This window comes from Enhydra lutris, unplaced genomic scaffold (genome assembly GCF_002288905.1).
Source record: "Enhydra lutris kenyoni isolate GAN:26980312 unplaced genomic scaffold, ASM228890v2 scaffoldscaffold26, whole genome shotgun sequence".
NCBI classification, from domain to species: Eukaryota; Metazoa; Chordata; class Mammalia; order Carnivora; family Mustelidae; genus Enhydra; species Enhydra lutris.
Window position 1 is genome coordinate 6924070 of NW_019154110.1, and position 16391 is coordinate 6940460.

General features: G+C 55.4%; 1 protein-coding gene across 1 annotated transcript in view; it reads left to right on the forward strand.

Annotated features, from left to right (window-relative positions):
- The first annotated feature begins 5747 nt into the window (after positions 1-5747).
- The window catches only part of LOC111151765 (rhomboid like 3), a 47321-nt gene continuing 36677 nt past the window's right edge, over positions 5748-16391 (forward strand). The window contains exons 1-2 of the mRNA XM_022509949.1: positions 5748-5858; positions 7359-7382. Coding sequence (XP_022365657.1) covers positions 5748-5858; positions 7359-7382 — 135 coding nt within the window. The remainder of the gene's footprint in view (positions 5859-7358; positions 7383-16391) is intronic.

Here is a 16391-nt window from a genome sequence, read left to right on the forward strand (position 1 = left end):
TTGGGGGCTGAGAGTAATAACTCTGTAATTAGACTTCATGTCCTATCAACAGACATGCTCTGTTTTTCATTAAACAGACATTTGTTCGGCTCCTACGGTGCGCAGTGTTGCATATTGTGATGGATGCAAAACCAAACGGGCCATAAGAGCCTCTCCTTCAAGGAACAGACACTCTTGGAGAAAGAAGATAAAACTTGGCTGGAGAAAGGAGTGGTCCCTTTGGGCCAGAGGGTAAAGGAAAGGCTTTGGGAAGGAGGGACGTGCCTCAGAGAGGGGCATGCGAACCAATGAGGAGATGGGACCTACCTCCTGCATAAAAACCAAAGGTCCCACAAAGTGTCAGAGGCCCAGAGAGAGTCCAGGAGGGGCACTCTGGGGACCAGCCACGCCCCAAGGAGACAACAGAGAAGGAAGCCAAGAGCCGGCAGAGCGGCGGACAGTTGCCCTGAACGTGTGGCTGGCTCCATTTTGGAGCTGGGAGAGTCTCCTCTGTGCCCTTCCGAGCTTTGCTTTTGGGAGCCCACGCCTCTCTTTGAAAGAGCTTGGTGTCTGTGAACCTAGACGTCCTTCCGCAATGCTTTAAGTGTCTCGGCAAATTGGGGGCCCCGGAGGGAGTGAGAAAGGAAGAGACGAAAGCAAAGCTGCGTTGTGCCTTGTGCTGTTTGATCTCCAAGACGGCGGGCAATAATGGAAGCATGTGGGAGCTAGGACGGAGGGCGGCCGGGCTCCAAGTGGCGGTCGCCTCCCTGAGCCGTGTCTGCTGTTCAGACTTGCAGGCTTCAAACACGACTGGGGGGTTCCTGGAAGACAAAAGAATTCAGGGCTGGGGCTTGGATCTCAGTCAAAAATAACTCATGTCTTCATCTCAGGCAGGCACTGGGCGGCCGCTTGGGGCTGTTTGCAGGTTTCTCAGAAGATCGGAGCGCCAAGTCGTGAGACAGGCCTGGAAGGGTCAGCTTGGGTTTGCTTTAGGGAGAGAAAGGGCCTTGAGGGGACCATGCCCGATTGAGGGAGACCTGAGAATGGGAAACTGCTGTGGCGGAGAAGAGGCCCAGGCCAGAGAAGTTCTGGAGAAAATCACACCCTCTCTTCACCCCCCTGCTCTGCATAAGCCATTTGCTTTGGGCGGTAATTACAGCCCTTAATGTTCCTTTCCTGGCTTCTCATTAGCTCATGTGGTCCACAAAAATCCTTGGCTCCCCTCACGCTGCTTCCCCCTCCCAGTGGCTCCCCCTGGCTTTCCCGAATCACCACTGGCAACCCATTGTTCTAGCCCCCAGGTTCAGAGCATCGGATCCTTAAAACCCACTCTGCCCTCTCTGGGTGGGTCCACTTCAGAGACTCAGCCCCCAAACAGTTCTTCCTCTTCCCTCCTTCCTTTTCTCCCTGAGCTGTCATCAGAAGATTATCTGATTTTCTCCTGGGAGGCCAGGGCCTGGGTCTTCCTCCCTTTGTGTTCTCAGCACCTCGGCCAGGGTCTGGCAAATAACAGATTCTTGCAATGCGTTGGTGAATTGCACCCTTGAGCTGCTGCCAACTTAATCTTCCTAAAACGCTGCTCTGCTCCAGTAAGGAGCTGTCCCTGCTTCTCCCTTCGCCTGCTGAGCGAGGTCCCACCTCCTCAGCCTGGCACTCAAGGACTTTCAAGACTTGGTTCTCACCACCTGGCCACTTGGCACTCACCCTTGGAGCTGTTCTCGACGATGTCAGTGGCTTTCCTACCTCTGTGCCTTTGCTGCGGTGGTTTCCCTCCACCCAGAAACCCTTCCCACGGCCTCCCCTAAAGCTGCCCCATCTTTCGAGGCTCATCTCTGAACGGAGTTTGACTCTTTGGAGCTCAAACCACTCCTCCCCAGACTCTCATCCTGTGCTTCGGCCGCCTAACAAGACACGGTTCGGAACCATGAGAGAGGTCACAGGTGTGGAGCACTGACAAAATGAAGGGTAGGGTATCAATCAAAGCCAGTCAGCCCTGGTTTGCTGTCACCGCCCAGCAGACCTAGGGTGCTCTGAGAGCCGGGCCCGGAGACAGTCATCTACCTGCCCCACGGCAGCCACAGCAGCCGCTCAGTGAAAGTGGGCAGGCACCAACGGCCATTCCCTTCTCTGTCCCCAGTGTGACACTGACTGCACCAGTCCTCAGATCATCCCTGTCCGGGGTGGCCCAAAAGCTGTCAGACAGCCTGGCCACTCCCATCCCTCTAAGGGGTCCCATTGGCTGCTGGGGAGCGGGGTGTCCTGAGCAGATTGCCTGGGCCCCAGGGGTGAAACAGACTGGCTGGAGAGGTGGAGGCTACACTGAAGGCTAACGGAGGTTCACGGAGGAGGCTGGGTGTTACAGCTCGTCTCCAAGGCCAGATGGCCATTCTCCTTCCAGCGAGGGCCAGGGAAAAGGGAGCCGTCTCCGGAAAGGAAGTTTCGGTTAGTGGTGCGGAATTCTTTCCCAGGATACTTCCGTTGTGGGTGAAATGTTCCTAGGGCAGACAGAGAAACAAGATGTCTTCCTGGAGACTTCTTGGATCCTCCCTCTCCTCTAATTGCGGCTGTGCTTGTGACCTCTTCCTTGGATGGCATCTCCCATTGTCCTATGCTCAAGCCAGCCTCCTCCTGTCTATCTTCATATTACAGCTGAAGATTTTTTTTTTTTTGAAGATTTATTTATTTATTTGAGAGAGAGCTGGTGCGTGTGCAAGAGTGAGCATGCAGTGGGGAGGGGCAGAGGGAGAGAGAGAATGTTAAGCCGTCTCCCAGCTGAGCCCAGAGGCCAACACGGGGCTGATCCCAGGCCCCTGAGATCATGACCTGAGCAGAAACCAAGAGTTGGTCGCTCAACTGACTGTGCCACCCAGGCGCCTCTGAAAGGATCTTCCTTTCTTTCTTGGAGAGATAGGGAGAGAGACTGCATGTGCATATGAGCACAGTGGGAGCAGGAGAGAGGGTCCTTTTTTTTTTTTTTTTAAGGTTTTATTTATTCATTAGAGAGAGAGCACACAAGCAGAGGAGAGAGAGAGAGAGAGAGAGAGAGAGAGAAGCAGACTCCCTGCTGAACAGGGAGCTGGATACAGATGGTGAGCTTGATCCAAGGACCCCAGGATCACGACCTGAGTCCAAGGCAGACGCCTAACCATCTCAGCCACCCTGGTGCCCCAGGGGGAGAGGGTCTTAATCAGATGCTGTGTTGGGTGCTGAGCCCCACACAAGGCTCAATCCCAAGACCCTGAGACCATGACCTGATCTGAAACCAAGAGTCAGATGCTCAACCGACTGTGCCACCCAGGCACCCCTGGAAGGATCATCTTGTATTTATTTCTGAGAGAGACTGAGAGAGCACCTGTGCTTGTGTGGGGGAGGGGTAGAAAGAGAGGAAGAGAGTGGGGGAACTCTTAAGCAGGCTCCATGCCCAGCACGGAGCCCAGTGTGGGGCGGGGCCTCATGACACTGAGATCAGACCTGAGCCACATTCAAGAGCCAGACGCCTAACCGACTGAACTCCCCACATGCCCCCCACGGGCTTGTCACACGAAGGAGCCTGCTCTCAGGGACTGCCATGCCAGGTTGCTCCTACTAGCTCTCTGCCATACCATACTGCTTCCCGTGCCCCTAAAATGCCTTCCCTTCAGGTTTCTCACTTTCCTGGGTTCTGGGGACATATCCTTTAAGAAGCCTTCTTGGAACCTCAAGAACCCCATCCTTTGGGTTTCTATCTCCCCTGGGCTTCCCTGACTTTCTCCAGCTGAACAGTTTCTGGAATGCAGGGCTCAGATCCTCTTTATCTCTGTATTCCCGAAGCTCTGTCATCGGCACTTGGAGGAGCGCCGTCCGTGTTCAGAGAACTGAGCCTGCCGGGGTCTCTTCCACCTGGGGGGATGACAGAGTTGGATCTGTTGATAAGAGATGCCTTTTTCCCCTCATCCCACCCCAGGATTTCTGGACAGCTGGTCCAGTCCCAGAGATCTGAGTCTCCCACAGCTAGCACCCACACAGGTCATGTAAATGGTATTCCGGAGCGTGGGGAGGAGGCATTGACATTGACCTCAGGGTTCCATGCTTCCTTTTGTCCTTCCAGACCCGTGTCTTTCCACAAAGAAGTAGGCCTCTCTTCTGTCCCCCTGAAGGCTGTTTTCAAAATCACACCCTGTGCAGACAGTTTTATTTACAAGGAAATCTTGGCAGGATCTTGACTTGTTAGTAGAGTAGGAATGGGGGAGGGTGGTGAGAAACAAAAATAGTTGAAATGATCACACTTTCTGAAGCCGAGATGAAAATCGGTGTCTGTAGCAAACTCACCTAATTAGAACGGAGTTAATTTCCTCCTCTGTGTTTAAGGGGAATAGTCATTGTTGGGTGAGATGGTCACAGGTTGGACTCTGGGGCTGGGTTGGGTGTCTGCTCTATGGTGATGAGAATATTAATTGCAACTTTCACTGTTGGAAAAGAGTCTCCTTTTCTGACAGGGAGAGAGAGGAGCAAAGACCAGTGAGTGGGTGGATGTTGGGTGGTGGGAGAAGGACTGGTAGGGGACTGACTGACCAGGACTGAGCCCCTGCCCTGTTGGGAGAGGTGGCATTTGTCCTAGCTGACCACTGGACCAATTTGCAAGCAGAGCTTCTGCTTCTGGGAGACAATCTCCTGGGAGGGCTTTCCCACAGGAATCAACAACCCCCCCCTTTTTTTTTATAAGATCCCCTCTTTCTCTGATCTAACTTCATTACTACTTGCTTTAGCTTCTTTACCTCCCTTCTCCCAGTTGGGGCACCTCTCTGGGCTTGCCTCTGTCAACCTGGTCAAATGAAGCCAGGGCACGGTCACATAACTCTCTTGTAGAGAGGGCAAGATTTAGGATTTGGGGTCCCGACTGTCCCTATCTCCTGAGTTCTCCCATCCCTGAATTACTGGGCGTATCTGGACCTCCCAAAATCTGAGACTGAGGGCAGGCGAAGAGAGATAGAAGGGTGTCAGGATCCTGTCCTCCCAGCATCCCGCCCCCAATTCACTCCCAGTTAACCCCGACCTTGCCAACTTAGGGAAAGCCTCACCCCTGCCTCCTTCGCGTATCTGCAGCCTCCGAGGGGATCATTAACCCAGTGGCTTTGGGAAGTGGGCGTTGCACCCCACCCCGACCCCGAGACCAACCCGGGCCCGGGGTGGAGGCTGGCCGTAATGGGGCCACTGACAGCACAGCACTCCCCTCCGCAACCCCCAGCCCCGGGTGGTGCGGCCACTTACCCGCCAACCCAGCCGCAGCTCTGCCCCCTCCCCTCCCCGGGCCGCGCCGCTCTGACCGATTTGGCTCTGGTGGTGGTGCCCGGGGGCGGGGGACGGCGGTCCCCGGGAGCAGCCCCGCCCCCGCCCGCGCGCCGCCCCCGAGGAGTCCGCGGGGAGGAGGAGACTCGGGCGCAGAGCGGGGGCCGCGGGAAGCGGGAAGGGAGCGCGGTGAGCTGCGGGGCCGGGGCCGGCCCAAGGGCGCCCTCGCCTCGGAGCCGGGCGTGGGGGCTGGGGCGCAGGCGGAGGCCGCCGGGGCCGCAAGCGCGGAGAAGTTTGGCTGCGAGGGCCCGGGCGTCCCGGGGTGGCGAAGCGGCGGCGCGGGGGCCGGGGCCATGGGGGCGGGCGCGGGCGGCGGGGCTGGCGCGGAGGCGGCGCGGCGCGCACAGAGCCCCTGGAGCTGCGCTGCCGGCGCGGCGCAAAGTTAGCCCGGCGCCCCGGGACGAGCCCCGCAGCCGCCTGCTGGCCCCGGACCCCGCGTCGACATGGGCGAGCACCCCAGCCCGGGCCCCGCAGTGGCCGCCTGCGCCGAGGCGGAGCGCATCGAGGAGCTGGAACCCGAGGCCGAGGAGCGGCGGCCCGCGGCGCCGGAGGACGTGAGTACCCCCTACCCCGCCCGGGCAAACTTTCTGGGGGGCTTTAAGGGGGAGCTGCCTCCGTCTCGCCCCCGCGGGGCAACTTAGAGGTTTCAAGGTGACGCGGGAGAGCCCCGGATTGGCCGGGTCCCCGCGGGCGGGAGGGGGCGGAGGGACCGGTCTCCCCCAAACGCGCGCGCGCCACCCCCCGCTCGGGCTCCGCGGCTTCCCTGCGGGACGCAGCCCAGCCGCTGCGCTGGGGACTGGTCGGCCGCGGGAGCCCCCACTCCGCGGCTGGTGCAGTGCCCGGGACACGGCGTTTTCCCGCAGAGGCGGCCGCGTCACAGCAGTGACTCCCCCTCCCCTCCCACTCGCGACCTGCGGGCTCTCTGAGCCCGGGGAAGGAGCGGGCGCCGCAGAGTCCCCGGAACCCGGCAGCGCTGACCGGTCTGGCGACCCCCTCCTTCGCTTCCGGATTAGCTCCCTCCCTGCACCTGCCCTGTCGCGACACTGATTGAAATTCAAGCCGGCCCGGTCCCTGAACCCGGCGGGAGGAGGGAGGGGAAGAGCGCTGGGAGCGGTGTTGCTTCCAGAAGAGAGCCCAGGACTCCCAGACCGTGTCGATGCCAGCGATGGTCCCCCGGGCGAGGATGGGGAGGGGCTGCCCCAGAGGGCTTCCCTGCCATCTGCTGCTGGAGTCTCCTTCCCTGTGGTCCGTGGAGCCATCGGCGGAGCGGGCACTGGGGAGTCCTAGGAACTGGGATTGCTTAAGCTACTCCCTCCTGAGGTTAACCTGCATATAGAGGTGAAAAACTGGAGAGACACTCTGCCCTCTCTCAGGGTAGGGAAATGGAGAAGCCAGGACCCTTAACCTACCAGTGAATGTGCCCCAGGGCCGCTTAACCTCTTGCCTCCCCGCTGGCCCCCTTGGTTAAACCTCTCACCTGCTTCTGGCTCCGCAGCTCTGTACCTCGTGCACTCGGCACTTAGATTCAGCCTTGGAGAGACTGTTTAGATTTCAGTGCATTTCGGAGACCCCCTCCTCCCAAACTTCAGGCAAGGGTTAGTGTTCATTCAGGGCTGAGTTTTCCTGAGTAGGAGGTCTCTGACCCCCAGCAGGTCTAGACTGTTGCGGCAAGGTGGGTTCCCAGGTGTGGGAGTAGTCGTGGACACGAGCTTTAGGCAGAAGTTATTAGAGGCCCTTGGATAGATTTGGATGCCTTTATTTAGTAATTGCTGAGAATCACCCTTGTTCCGCTTAGCTTATCCCTCCTCCAGCCTGCTGGTCTCCCAAGAGAGGGACATCTCCCCCTCCCCAACCTGAGTTCCCTCACTTTGCTTAGTGCAGACTGATTTGGGGAGCTCTTCCCAGGTTCCCCTGGTGTCCTGCCGCGGGTTCCTGAGACTGGGCAGCAGCTGGGAAGCTCTGTCAGGAATATCAGGGGGCTAGAGAGTCCGTGGTGATAAGTGTGTGTTTCTTTCTCTCTTCCTCCTCTTCTGCATGGCCTCTCTCTCTACCAGCACTGGAAAGTCCTGTTTGATCAGGTATGTGAGCGGTTAAATCCCCCCACTTCCTTCCAGCCCTCCCCTCAATCAGTCTCCCTGCTTGCGTGGGCTTCCCTAGCTCTGCACTCCTGAGACGGTGACGTGCGGTGGGGGCGTGGCTTAGTGCATCTCTGAGAGTGATCGACAGTGCTCTCCACTGCTCTCCAGGTTTCAGGAGTAGGCGGTGGGCTCCCCTGAGAGATCCTTCGATCCCTCCTCCTCCCAACTCTGCCTCACCAGAGCTGGGTTTATAACATGTAGAAATTGCACAATACATACCGAAAGCCTGGGATATTCCCTATATGCGGGGAGGGGGGTGGGTTCCAGCCGGGACTGGGGGTGTGGGGGAAGGGCTTAAGTTACTCTCCCGCTCCTTTTTTACCTCCACTTTCAAAAGATCCATGGCCACTACTGAAGTCTACTCCGTGCTGTCCTTGGAGGGTGACTCACAGTATGGGCTCTTTTGCAGGCTGACTCTAACTTTGTGGCAGGGATGAGAGAGTTATGGGAAATGCATGTTATTGTTTGCAACTCCTAGCGTCTAGGTGTGGGGAGTGGAGGTGGGAATACCAACTTTGGAATCTGTCGATGGACATTTGACCTTCAGCAAGGAAACAGGTTCTTCATTGCTTCGGGCCTGAGAGTTTTTGTGTATCCCCGCCCCCCCCCCCCATTCCCCTATGCAGAGGAGAGGAGGCAAGGGATGTCCCAGCATGAGGCGGGGGAGTAGTGAGTGCTGTGGTCCTGCAGTAGGCATGATCGCTCTGTGAACTTTGTGCAACTTTAAGAGCCCAGGCTGGTTGGGCCAGAGGGAACCTGTTGGGTTGAGCAAGGAGATGAAGCTGACAAAGTAGCTTGGACCAGACCGTATCCTGCTGTAGGCAGGGAAAGCCTTTGAAAGTCTTTGCAACAGGGATCCAAGCAATGCTTTGGAAAGGTCCTGTGTGCCAGTGGGATGGAGGTAGGGTGGATTGCAGGAATGAGACCGGGACCTGCTGCCGTGAATGGACATGGAGGACGTCAAGAGTGGGAAGGAAGAGGGATGTGGCGATGGGCGAACTGGAAGATCTCCCTGGACCCGTGTGGATGGGCGAAATGCACAAATAACTTTGAGATGCTGAACCTGGACGGCAAAAGGGAAAATCAGGGTGGGGTGGGCTGTTGGCAGAAATGACAGCTTTGGCGACAGACCAGTTCGATTCCAAGAACCCACCAAATGCAGGGACCCGAGTGGGACTGAGACCCAGAATTACAGCTGGAAAGTCATGGCAGGAGGGGTTGGGGAGGGTTGGGGGGCTGCTTGCCGATGTCATCCACGTTAGCACGAGGCCTGGCTGTGGTTTGGGGAACATCCACAGGCTCCCGGCTCCCACCCCAGCGGGGCAGCGTAGCTCTCCCTCTGCTCCCACTCGCCACCCACTCTCCCTCCAGTTCCCGGGAGCGCAGCAGCTGCTGGCCTGCAGCCCTGAGGCAGGAGGGGCCGCCTGCTGCCACCGACACCAGGACCAGCAGGCTGCCAGCCCTTCACACCTCCCGCCAGATTTAGAAGCAGGACCTAGAACAAAGTGTATCATTCTTTTTCCCTCTGTGTCTGTCTTTCTCATTTGATTAATTTCCTGTGTATGTTTACATTTTAAAAGGAGCTATTTGGGTGAATGGAGGAAAACTTTTAGTAGGAAGAATTTGGAGCGGAGAAAGGAGAGAGTGTGTGGAGAGAACGTGTAGCAACTAATATTCGCAGGTGGTCTGTGAAGTCCACTTTCCTCCACCGAAGGGAGGTCCCTCGTGTCACAGGGAGCATCCCCCTGGTTCCAGGAAGGCCTGCCGGGAAACTGTGCTAGACACATAAAATTAATTCTAGGAAAGAAACTCCCAACATACTCTGGGCAAGCCATTGTTTTTCACAGTAAGTTCTGCCTTATGTCTATTCCCCGCCCATCATGTGGTGTTAGAAGCCTATTACTGGGGGCGCCTAAGGGGTGCCGTTGCTTATGCCCCTTATTCTAGGTTTGGGATGAGGTCATGATCTCGGGGGCATGGGATCAAGCCCCACATCTGACTCTGCACTCAGCGAGGATTCCGCATGTCGCTCTCCATCTAAAATAATAAATCTTGGGGCACCTGGGTGGCTCAGTGGGTTAAGCCTCTGCCTTCGGCTCAGGTCATGATCTCAGGGTCCTGGGATCGAGTCCCGCATCGGGCTCTCTGCTCAGCGGAGAACCTGCTTCCTCCTCTATCTCTCTCTCTGCCTGCCTCTCTGCCTACTTGTGATCTCTCTCTGTGAAATTAAAAAAAATAAAAAATAAAATAAAATAATAAATCTTAAAAAAAAAAGAAGAAGAAGAAGAAGGAGAAGCCTATTTCGGGCACCTTCCTTCCTATGGGTGATTTGTGTTTAAGGAGAGCTGCTCCTGAGCAGGGCTTGACCTCTGGCAAAGATCCAGTCCCTCTGTGTTCCTTGCCCCTACATTGTGAAGCTGTCCCCGGGACCATTCCCCAGGGGCACTAACTGGAGAATAGCTATGAAGCTTCACAAAGGTGTATGCAAGTTCACGGGCGAGGGTGTTCAGAATTAGGAAGGGTTTTCCCCTTGCCTCTTCCCGTGGGCCTGCTTAACGGTAGGACTTGAGGACTGGGGACTTTGGGGCACTTAGGAAAGAACATTAGACTGGAGGTTGAGGCAGTCCCCTCAACCACCTTATCCAGACATAGATAGCCCTGACCAGTCCAACTGTGGTCAGTGGGATGGGGTTCATGACACCTGTTGGAGTCCCTGTGAGCTGATGTGTTCACCTTCCAGAGGTCGATGGGATGAGAAGCTGGCACCAGTAGGTCCTCCTTTCCTTCCTTGGTTAAGGGAACCCCAATGATTATCCAGTTTCAAACTGGGACCTGCTAAGACTTCTCCCCCAGGTTTTAGGGATGGCATTGCACCGGTTCCCTCTGTGCTGTCTGCTTCTTCAGCGCATGGAGTAGCTTTGACGTAGCAGGAGGCTAATTAAACCCCAAGAGCTAGAAGTCATGATCTTGGCCTGTTGGTCCTGTGTGGTCATCCCTCAACTAAATGGTCAGGATGCCTTTTGTGGGAGTTGGAAGTGAAGAAAACAGGCGACCCCAGTCCCTTGGAGGCTCCCCACTCAATATTCTGGGAATTAGGCTGGCCTGCTCAAGCAGGAGAGTAGCGCGGCAGCCCTCCTTACCCCACCTCTGACTTCTTCCCCCTGGTTCCCGGGAAATTACCGTAGGCAGGAAACCTGGAGGTCATTACTTCAACCCCCAGATGGTCCATCATATGTTTTGTTTCCTATTTCCACATCTGCTTGAGGGGATTATCTTTTCATGAGCTTGGGATCTGAATGGTTTTCCTAAATATTAGATTTTATTTTATCATTTTTTAAAAGATTATTTATTTATTTATTTGACAGAGGGAGGGAGAGAGAGAGAGCAAGTGAGCACAACAGGCAGGGGGAGTGGCAGAGGGAGAAGCAGGCTCCCCCTGAGCAGGGAGCCCGACGCGGGGCTCTATCCCAGCACCCTGAGATCGTGACCTGAGCCGAAGGCAAACATTTAACCAACTGAACCACGCAGGCGCCCCGGATTATGTTTTAGAGTTACTCAAATATGAATCTGTTGTCAAAGTGTATTATCGTGGTACAAAATGTCTGATTTTTCTGTAGTTGAATCTGTTGAGCTTTTCCGTCATGATTCCTCCTGTTGCTTTGGATCTGAGACAGTTTTCATCCCTCTTTATTTTTTTTTTTAGAGTTTATTTATTCACGTAAGCAATTTCTACACCCCACATGGGGCTCAAACTCACAACCCTGAGACTAAGAGTCACATTCTCTTCCAGCGGAGCCAGCCAGGCGCCCCAGTCTGCATCCCTCTTTAGATCTTATAAATATGCACTTCTGTTTCTTACTGCATTTTCTGTGGCTAAAGAAATCATCTAACCCTTTACTCCAACCAGACCTTGTTCCAATCCAGTTATGCCAGCACTTATTTTTTTTAATATTTTTTAAAGATTTTATTTATTTATTTGACAGACAGAGATCACAAGTAGGCAGAGAGGCAGGCAGAGAGAGGAAGGGAAGCAGGCTCCCTGCTGAGCAGAGAGCCCTATGTGGGGCTTGATCCCAGGACCCTGGGATCACGACCTGAGCCGAAGGCAGAGGCTTTAACCCACTGAACCACGCAGGCGCCCTATGCCAGCACTTATTAAGAAACATTACTTAATGTGTTTGGAAAATTTAACACTTGGTAAAAAATTTTTTTGGGTGGGTCAGTTTATTCTTTATCTCTCATCTATCGCACTGGTGTTTGTAATTTTGCACAATGTGCCCTTCAGTCCTTGCTTTATGTTGTTCCATAGGATCCTCTTTTTCTGGTTATGCTTTGACAGTCTCCGTCCCTTCCCGAACTTCAGGGAGGGGCCAGCAGGGATCCAAGGTCAAGGTCTAGGTTAAGCTCTTAACCCATCAAGGGCTTCCAAGGTGGGAAAGCCATTTCCAGGTTCACCCTTAAAATACCTTCAAGATCTGCCAATGTTTAATAAGCAAAAGTGTTTGGAGCAGAGTTCTGTTAACAAAGCCCAGTTGCTTTCGAGCTCAGGTGAGTGAAAAGGAAAAGAAAGGATTAGAACTAATTTTTTTTTCTCCCTCACACTGGGAGTATACATTTTTCAGGCCCCCCCATAACAGCCCCAACTTTGCTAATCTCCCAGCAGAGCAGACAAGTTTTGACTGTCCCACCACTGAAATTATAAACGTGCTATAGCCAGCATGTAGAGCAACTGAGAGAGCCTGCTGGGTACCGAACCCTGGATTTGGAGTCAGATGGACCTGGCTCCAAGCCTGACTGCCTTTGAGACTGGGGCCAAGTGGCATTAGCTCCCTGAGCCTTAATTTCCTTGTTTGTAAAACAAGGACAGTGCTGTAGAACTCTAGGAACAATGGTGGGAATTAAGTGGAAGTAGAGACTCTTTGCAGTGTCTGATACCAGTGGACATTCGACCGCCTCTTAACTGGGAATCAGAATTTGCTGGAAGATGCACAGGACAGCTTTTGAGATCCAGGCCCCCCAGGGAAAGCAGCGGCCTCTCTAAACCAGCTCCTTCCCAGTACAGGCTCCTGGAAAGAGAGCCACTTCCGAAACCAGAGGGTTTTCCTGCTGGCTTTCCCCACCAAGTGTCTCCCCTGCTCGGCCCCCTTCTCTCCAGCCTGTGGTTTTCCCTCGACCTGACCCCAAAACCTACCTCATTTGCAGTTCTCACGCAAGCTGGCTTAAGTTCTGGAAGCTGAAAAGAGGTTCACACAGGGCCATTGAATGGATTAGTGAGGGCCACAGAGAAAACACCTGCCTTGGAGACAGGGCATTGACAGCGGGCTCCCCGGAACACATGATTAGCCAGCAGAAAGAGGTTCCCAGAGAAGGACAAAGCCACAGGTTTGACTGGAGCCCTTGCTCGGGCTCTGCACCTCTAGCCCCTTATCAGGTGGCCTCCAGGGCCCATGGGCCATGGATGTCCCTCCACCACAAAGCCAGCTTTCCTATCCTGCTCCTGCCCCAGTGACCTTGGCAGTCATGCTGAATTAACCCTTTTATCCCTGACCACTATGGATGGCAGTTGAGCGGTGGGGCCAAGGGAGCTGAGATCGTATGCTGCCTGCCCCATAACGGGCGCACACGCGTTCAAGCAGACGACAGCCCCGTGTGTGTTGTCTGGGGTTCCAATGTCTTTTCCGCACGCAGGCCCTGACCCGGGGGTCGCCTCGCTCATGCTCGCCCCTCTGGGGCTGCTCCCACCTCGAAGACCCGAGGTTAGGAGAAGGCTGGTGGAAGCCTCCAGTCCAATCTGCTCATCTTGCAAACGGGGAAACAAAGGCCAGCGGCCTTCTGAGGTCAGTCGGTGCAGTCGTATCAGAGCTGGGACTAGAGCCCAGTTCTGTTTCCCTCTGACCTGTGTTCCTGCCACCAGGCCTTGCAACCTTCCATTTGCTTACTTGGCGTCCTGAGTGACTAGGGCAGTGGGGAGGACACACCCCTGGCTCAGGTCCCAGTTTTGCTCCCAGCTGTGTGGGAGGAGGCAAGCCAGGTGACCTCCCCAGGCCCCTGTTGCCTCATTTGTGAGCTGCTGAGAGTACCCCCTTCCCCTCGGGGTTGTCGTGAGGCCTGGGGGATGGCGTGTGCGTGGCACCGGCCATGGTGTTTGGTGAGCACCCAGTAAACATGGCCGCCATGTCCTGCTCCTGGAATTTAAGAGAATGGATGCTGTCCTCAAAAGAACCTTGGACTCGTAATAGTTCTAGGTGGCAAATCAGCGTCCAGATCCCCAGTCTAGGGTTCCTTGTACCCTGTTGAGCTGGCTTCTTCCACATGCTTCCCGAAATTTCTGTAGGGAAAGAAGGGAAGCGTTGGGACAAAGGCTGCCTGGGATGCGAGTGGCACCCAGGTGTCTCCTCGGCTCACTGGCTGGATGCCTGCATGGCTGAGGGTGAAGGGTCCAGCCATCAGGAGCCCAGAGCCAGGCTCCTCCTCCTGGTGTCCCATTTGGCAGTTCCTGGTGGCCTCCCGTGAGCATAGGGCACTCTTCTGTGTTACAGAAATGAGCCCGTGTATATCTTGAGTTGTGAACAATTAGGGGTAGCCACCAGCTCTGTCCCGCCAGCTTTTCTGAAGCAAATCACAGGTTTGAGTCGGCAAATATTTCTTTCAGGGAGCAACTGTTGAGTACCTACTGCATGCACGTAGGTCCTCATCTCATTTTGATCTTTCAGCAGCCCTGTGAGGTGAGTGGTGCTATTCCCTCTTTACAGAGGAGGAAGCTAAGGCCCCAGGGGGCAGGGCTTGCCCAGAGACACCAAGCAAATGAGGGCCCTCTGCGGAGGGAGTATAAGTTTGTCCACAAGGCCTCGGGTGGCTTCTGGAACAGGGTGGAGGGCCCCAGGAGACGAAAGTGTCTGGTGACCGTTTATCCTCCCTGGCCAGCTCCCACTCCCCTCCTCTCTGGATCTCTTAATCCTCTCATCTCTGGGGAACAAGGGGCCCTTCTGTGGTTTCCAGAAGAAGCAGCAGGTGGAAATGGGTATAGGCTAAAGGGAGGGCTGGAGCAGGTGTCAACCCCCTGCCCTCTGCTTGCACCCAGTCCCACCCCTCCTTACCTGTCTCCCCCCACCCCTCCAGGGCCTGGATGCCTGCCTTTGTGGCTATGACTCAGCTTTAGTCCCCAGGCACTGTGATGGTTGTGCCTGGATGAGTCAGCGGGCAGTTCGTCTGCTCCTGGGGACCCAAGGGACCTGCCTCTGAGTCATAGCCCCCAGCTGCCCTCTAGAGTCTCCAAGGTCTTCTTTGGGGGGCTTTGGAAAGGAGCAGCAGGGTCTTCTAAGAGGCTCTCAGGGTGGAAAGAGACAAAGCCCTGAGGAAAGAGCCGGCCCCCACCCCTCACTGCCCACCCAACCCCAGCTTCCTGCATGGGGGTGGGCAGTCTGGGAGCTCTTCCCCTCCAACCCAGGTGTTGAGAGAGTTGGGTGGCTTCTGGAAATATGCCCGTTATCCAGCCACTCAGCCTGGACTCAAGCCAGGATGCCCACTTCTCTGCTGAGGGAAGGGTGTTCTGGCTCCCTAACCAGCCTGCCGACCTCAGAGCTGGCTTCAGCTGTTTGACTTAATGGGGAGGAGGGATGCTCAGGTGGGAGAAGCCTCCTGAGAGGGACGAGCTGCCTCCCCCTAGACCAATTCCATGGGAGCCGAAAGAATAGAAATAATACAGCTGGGAATCCTACAACCCCGGAAGCTTCTCCAGCTGTCAGAAGCCTGGGCTGGCCCTATCACAGGGGAGCCCAAGGCTCCCTCGTGCCTCCATGTGGGGAGACCCAAGGACAGGAGGGTCAGAACCTGGTTTTCAGGAACTGCTCTCTCTTCTTCCCAGGGAGGCTTGAGGTCTGAAAATCCATTCCAGCCCCAGCTTGAGCAGGCCAGATGGTGCCCTGCTCCGCTCACTTGGGAGAGCCTCTGGGCAGGTTGCTTAACTTTGTGTACCTCAGTTTCCATATCTGTTACACGAGACCAATCACACTCACTCTAGGGTCAGTGTGTGAGAATGAACGTAATAAGATATTGGCCAAAAATCTGTGTCTCAGAATCAGGAGGAGAAGTCAGGGGACTGGTGAGAGATGGTTTTCTCTATGGGAAGAATTAGCATCCTCATTTGCAAGAAAGGAGAGCTGGAAGAGAAAGCTGCTACTCCCATAACCTCACCTCCTGACCTCAGCAGCTGCAGGCCTGGACCTAATTTATGGGGCAGTAAATATCCATAATGGGCCAGAGCTCCCAGGTGGGCTCTGGCTTTTGGGTGGGGACAGCTCTGCTGAGCCATAAGCTGCAGGGTAGCCTCATTAATTCATCTCTGTTCAGAAGCTGGGTAATGATGCAAGGACCCAGCAGATGAGGCCGGGTAACCATCCCCAAAGTGGGGAGGGGCAGCTGCCTGTGCTTGCCCCCCCCCCCCCCCCCCCCCGCCGCCATGCATGCCATGTGGTCAGTTCCCAGGGCTCCTTCTGTCTTGGAAGACAGAAAGAGGACACTGGGGCCAGGGATGGGAGCCTTCCTTAGATCCCAGTTCAGATCTTCTGGACTGGGCAGTTCTCCACCACAGTGGCATTCCAGGTGCTGCCTACGGGGGTCCTTGAAGGTCCCCACCCCCTTCACTGAGATCCTGGGCCTCTCTCCATCAAGGAGAGGGAGAGCATGGTCATGGGAGCTAGAAGGGAAATCGAGTGCTGGGAACAAGGATCAGACGGGCAATTGTCCTGGAAATGCAGTTTGTCCAATTCACACATACATAATTGATGTAAAATAAGTGTGTTCCTTTCTTCTTTTTCATATGCTTCACTGCTCCTGGGTAAACTCTGAAGCTTGGCCTGGCTCCCTGGCCGGCGGCTGCGGCGACGGCGACGGGAGGTGGGGAGGTGGGGAGGTGGGGAGGTGGGGAGGTGGGGAGGTGGGGAGGTGGGG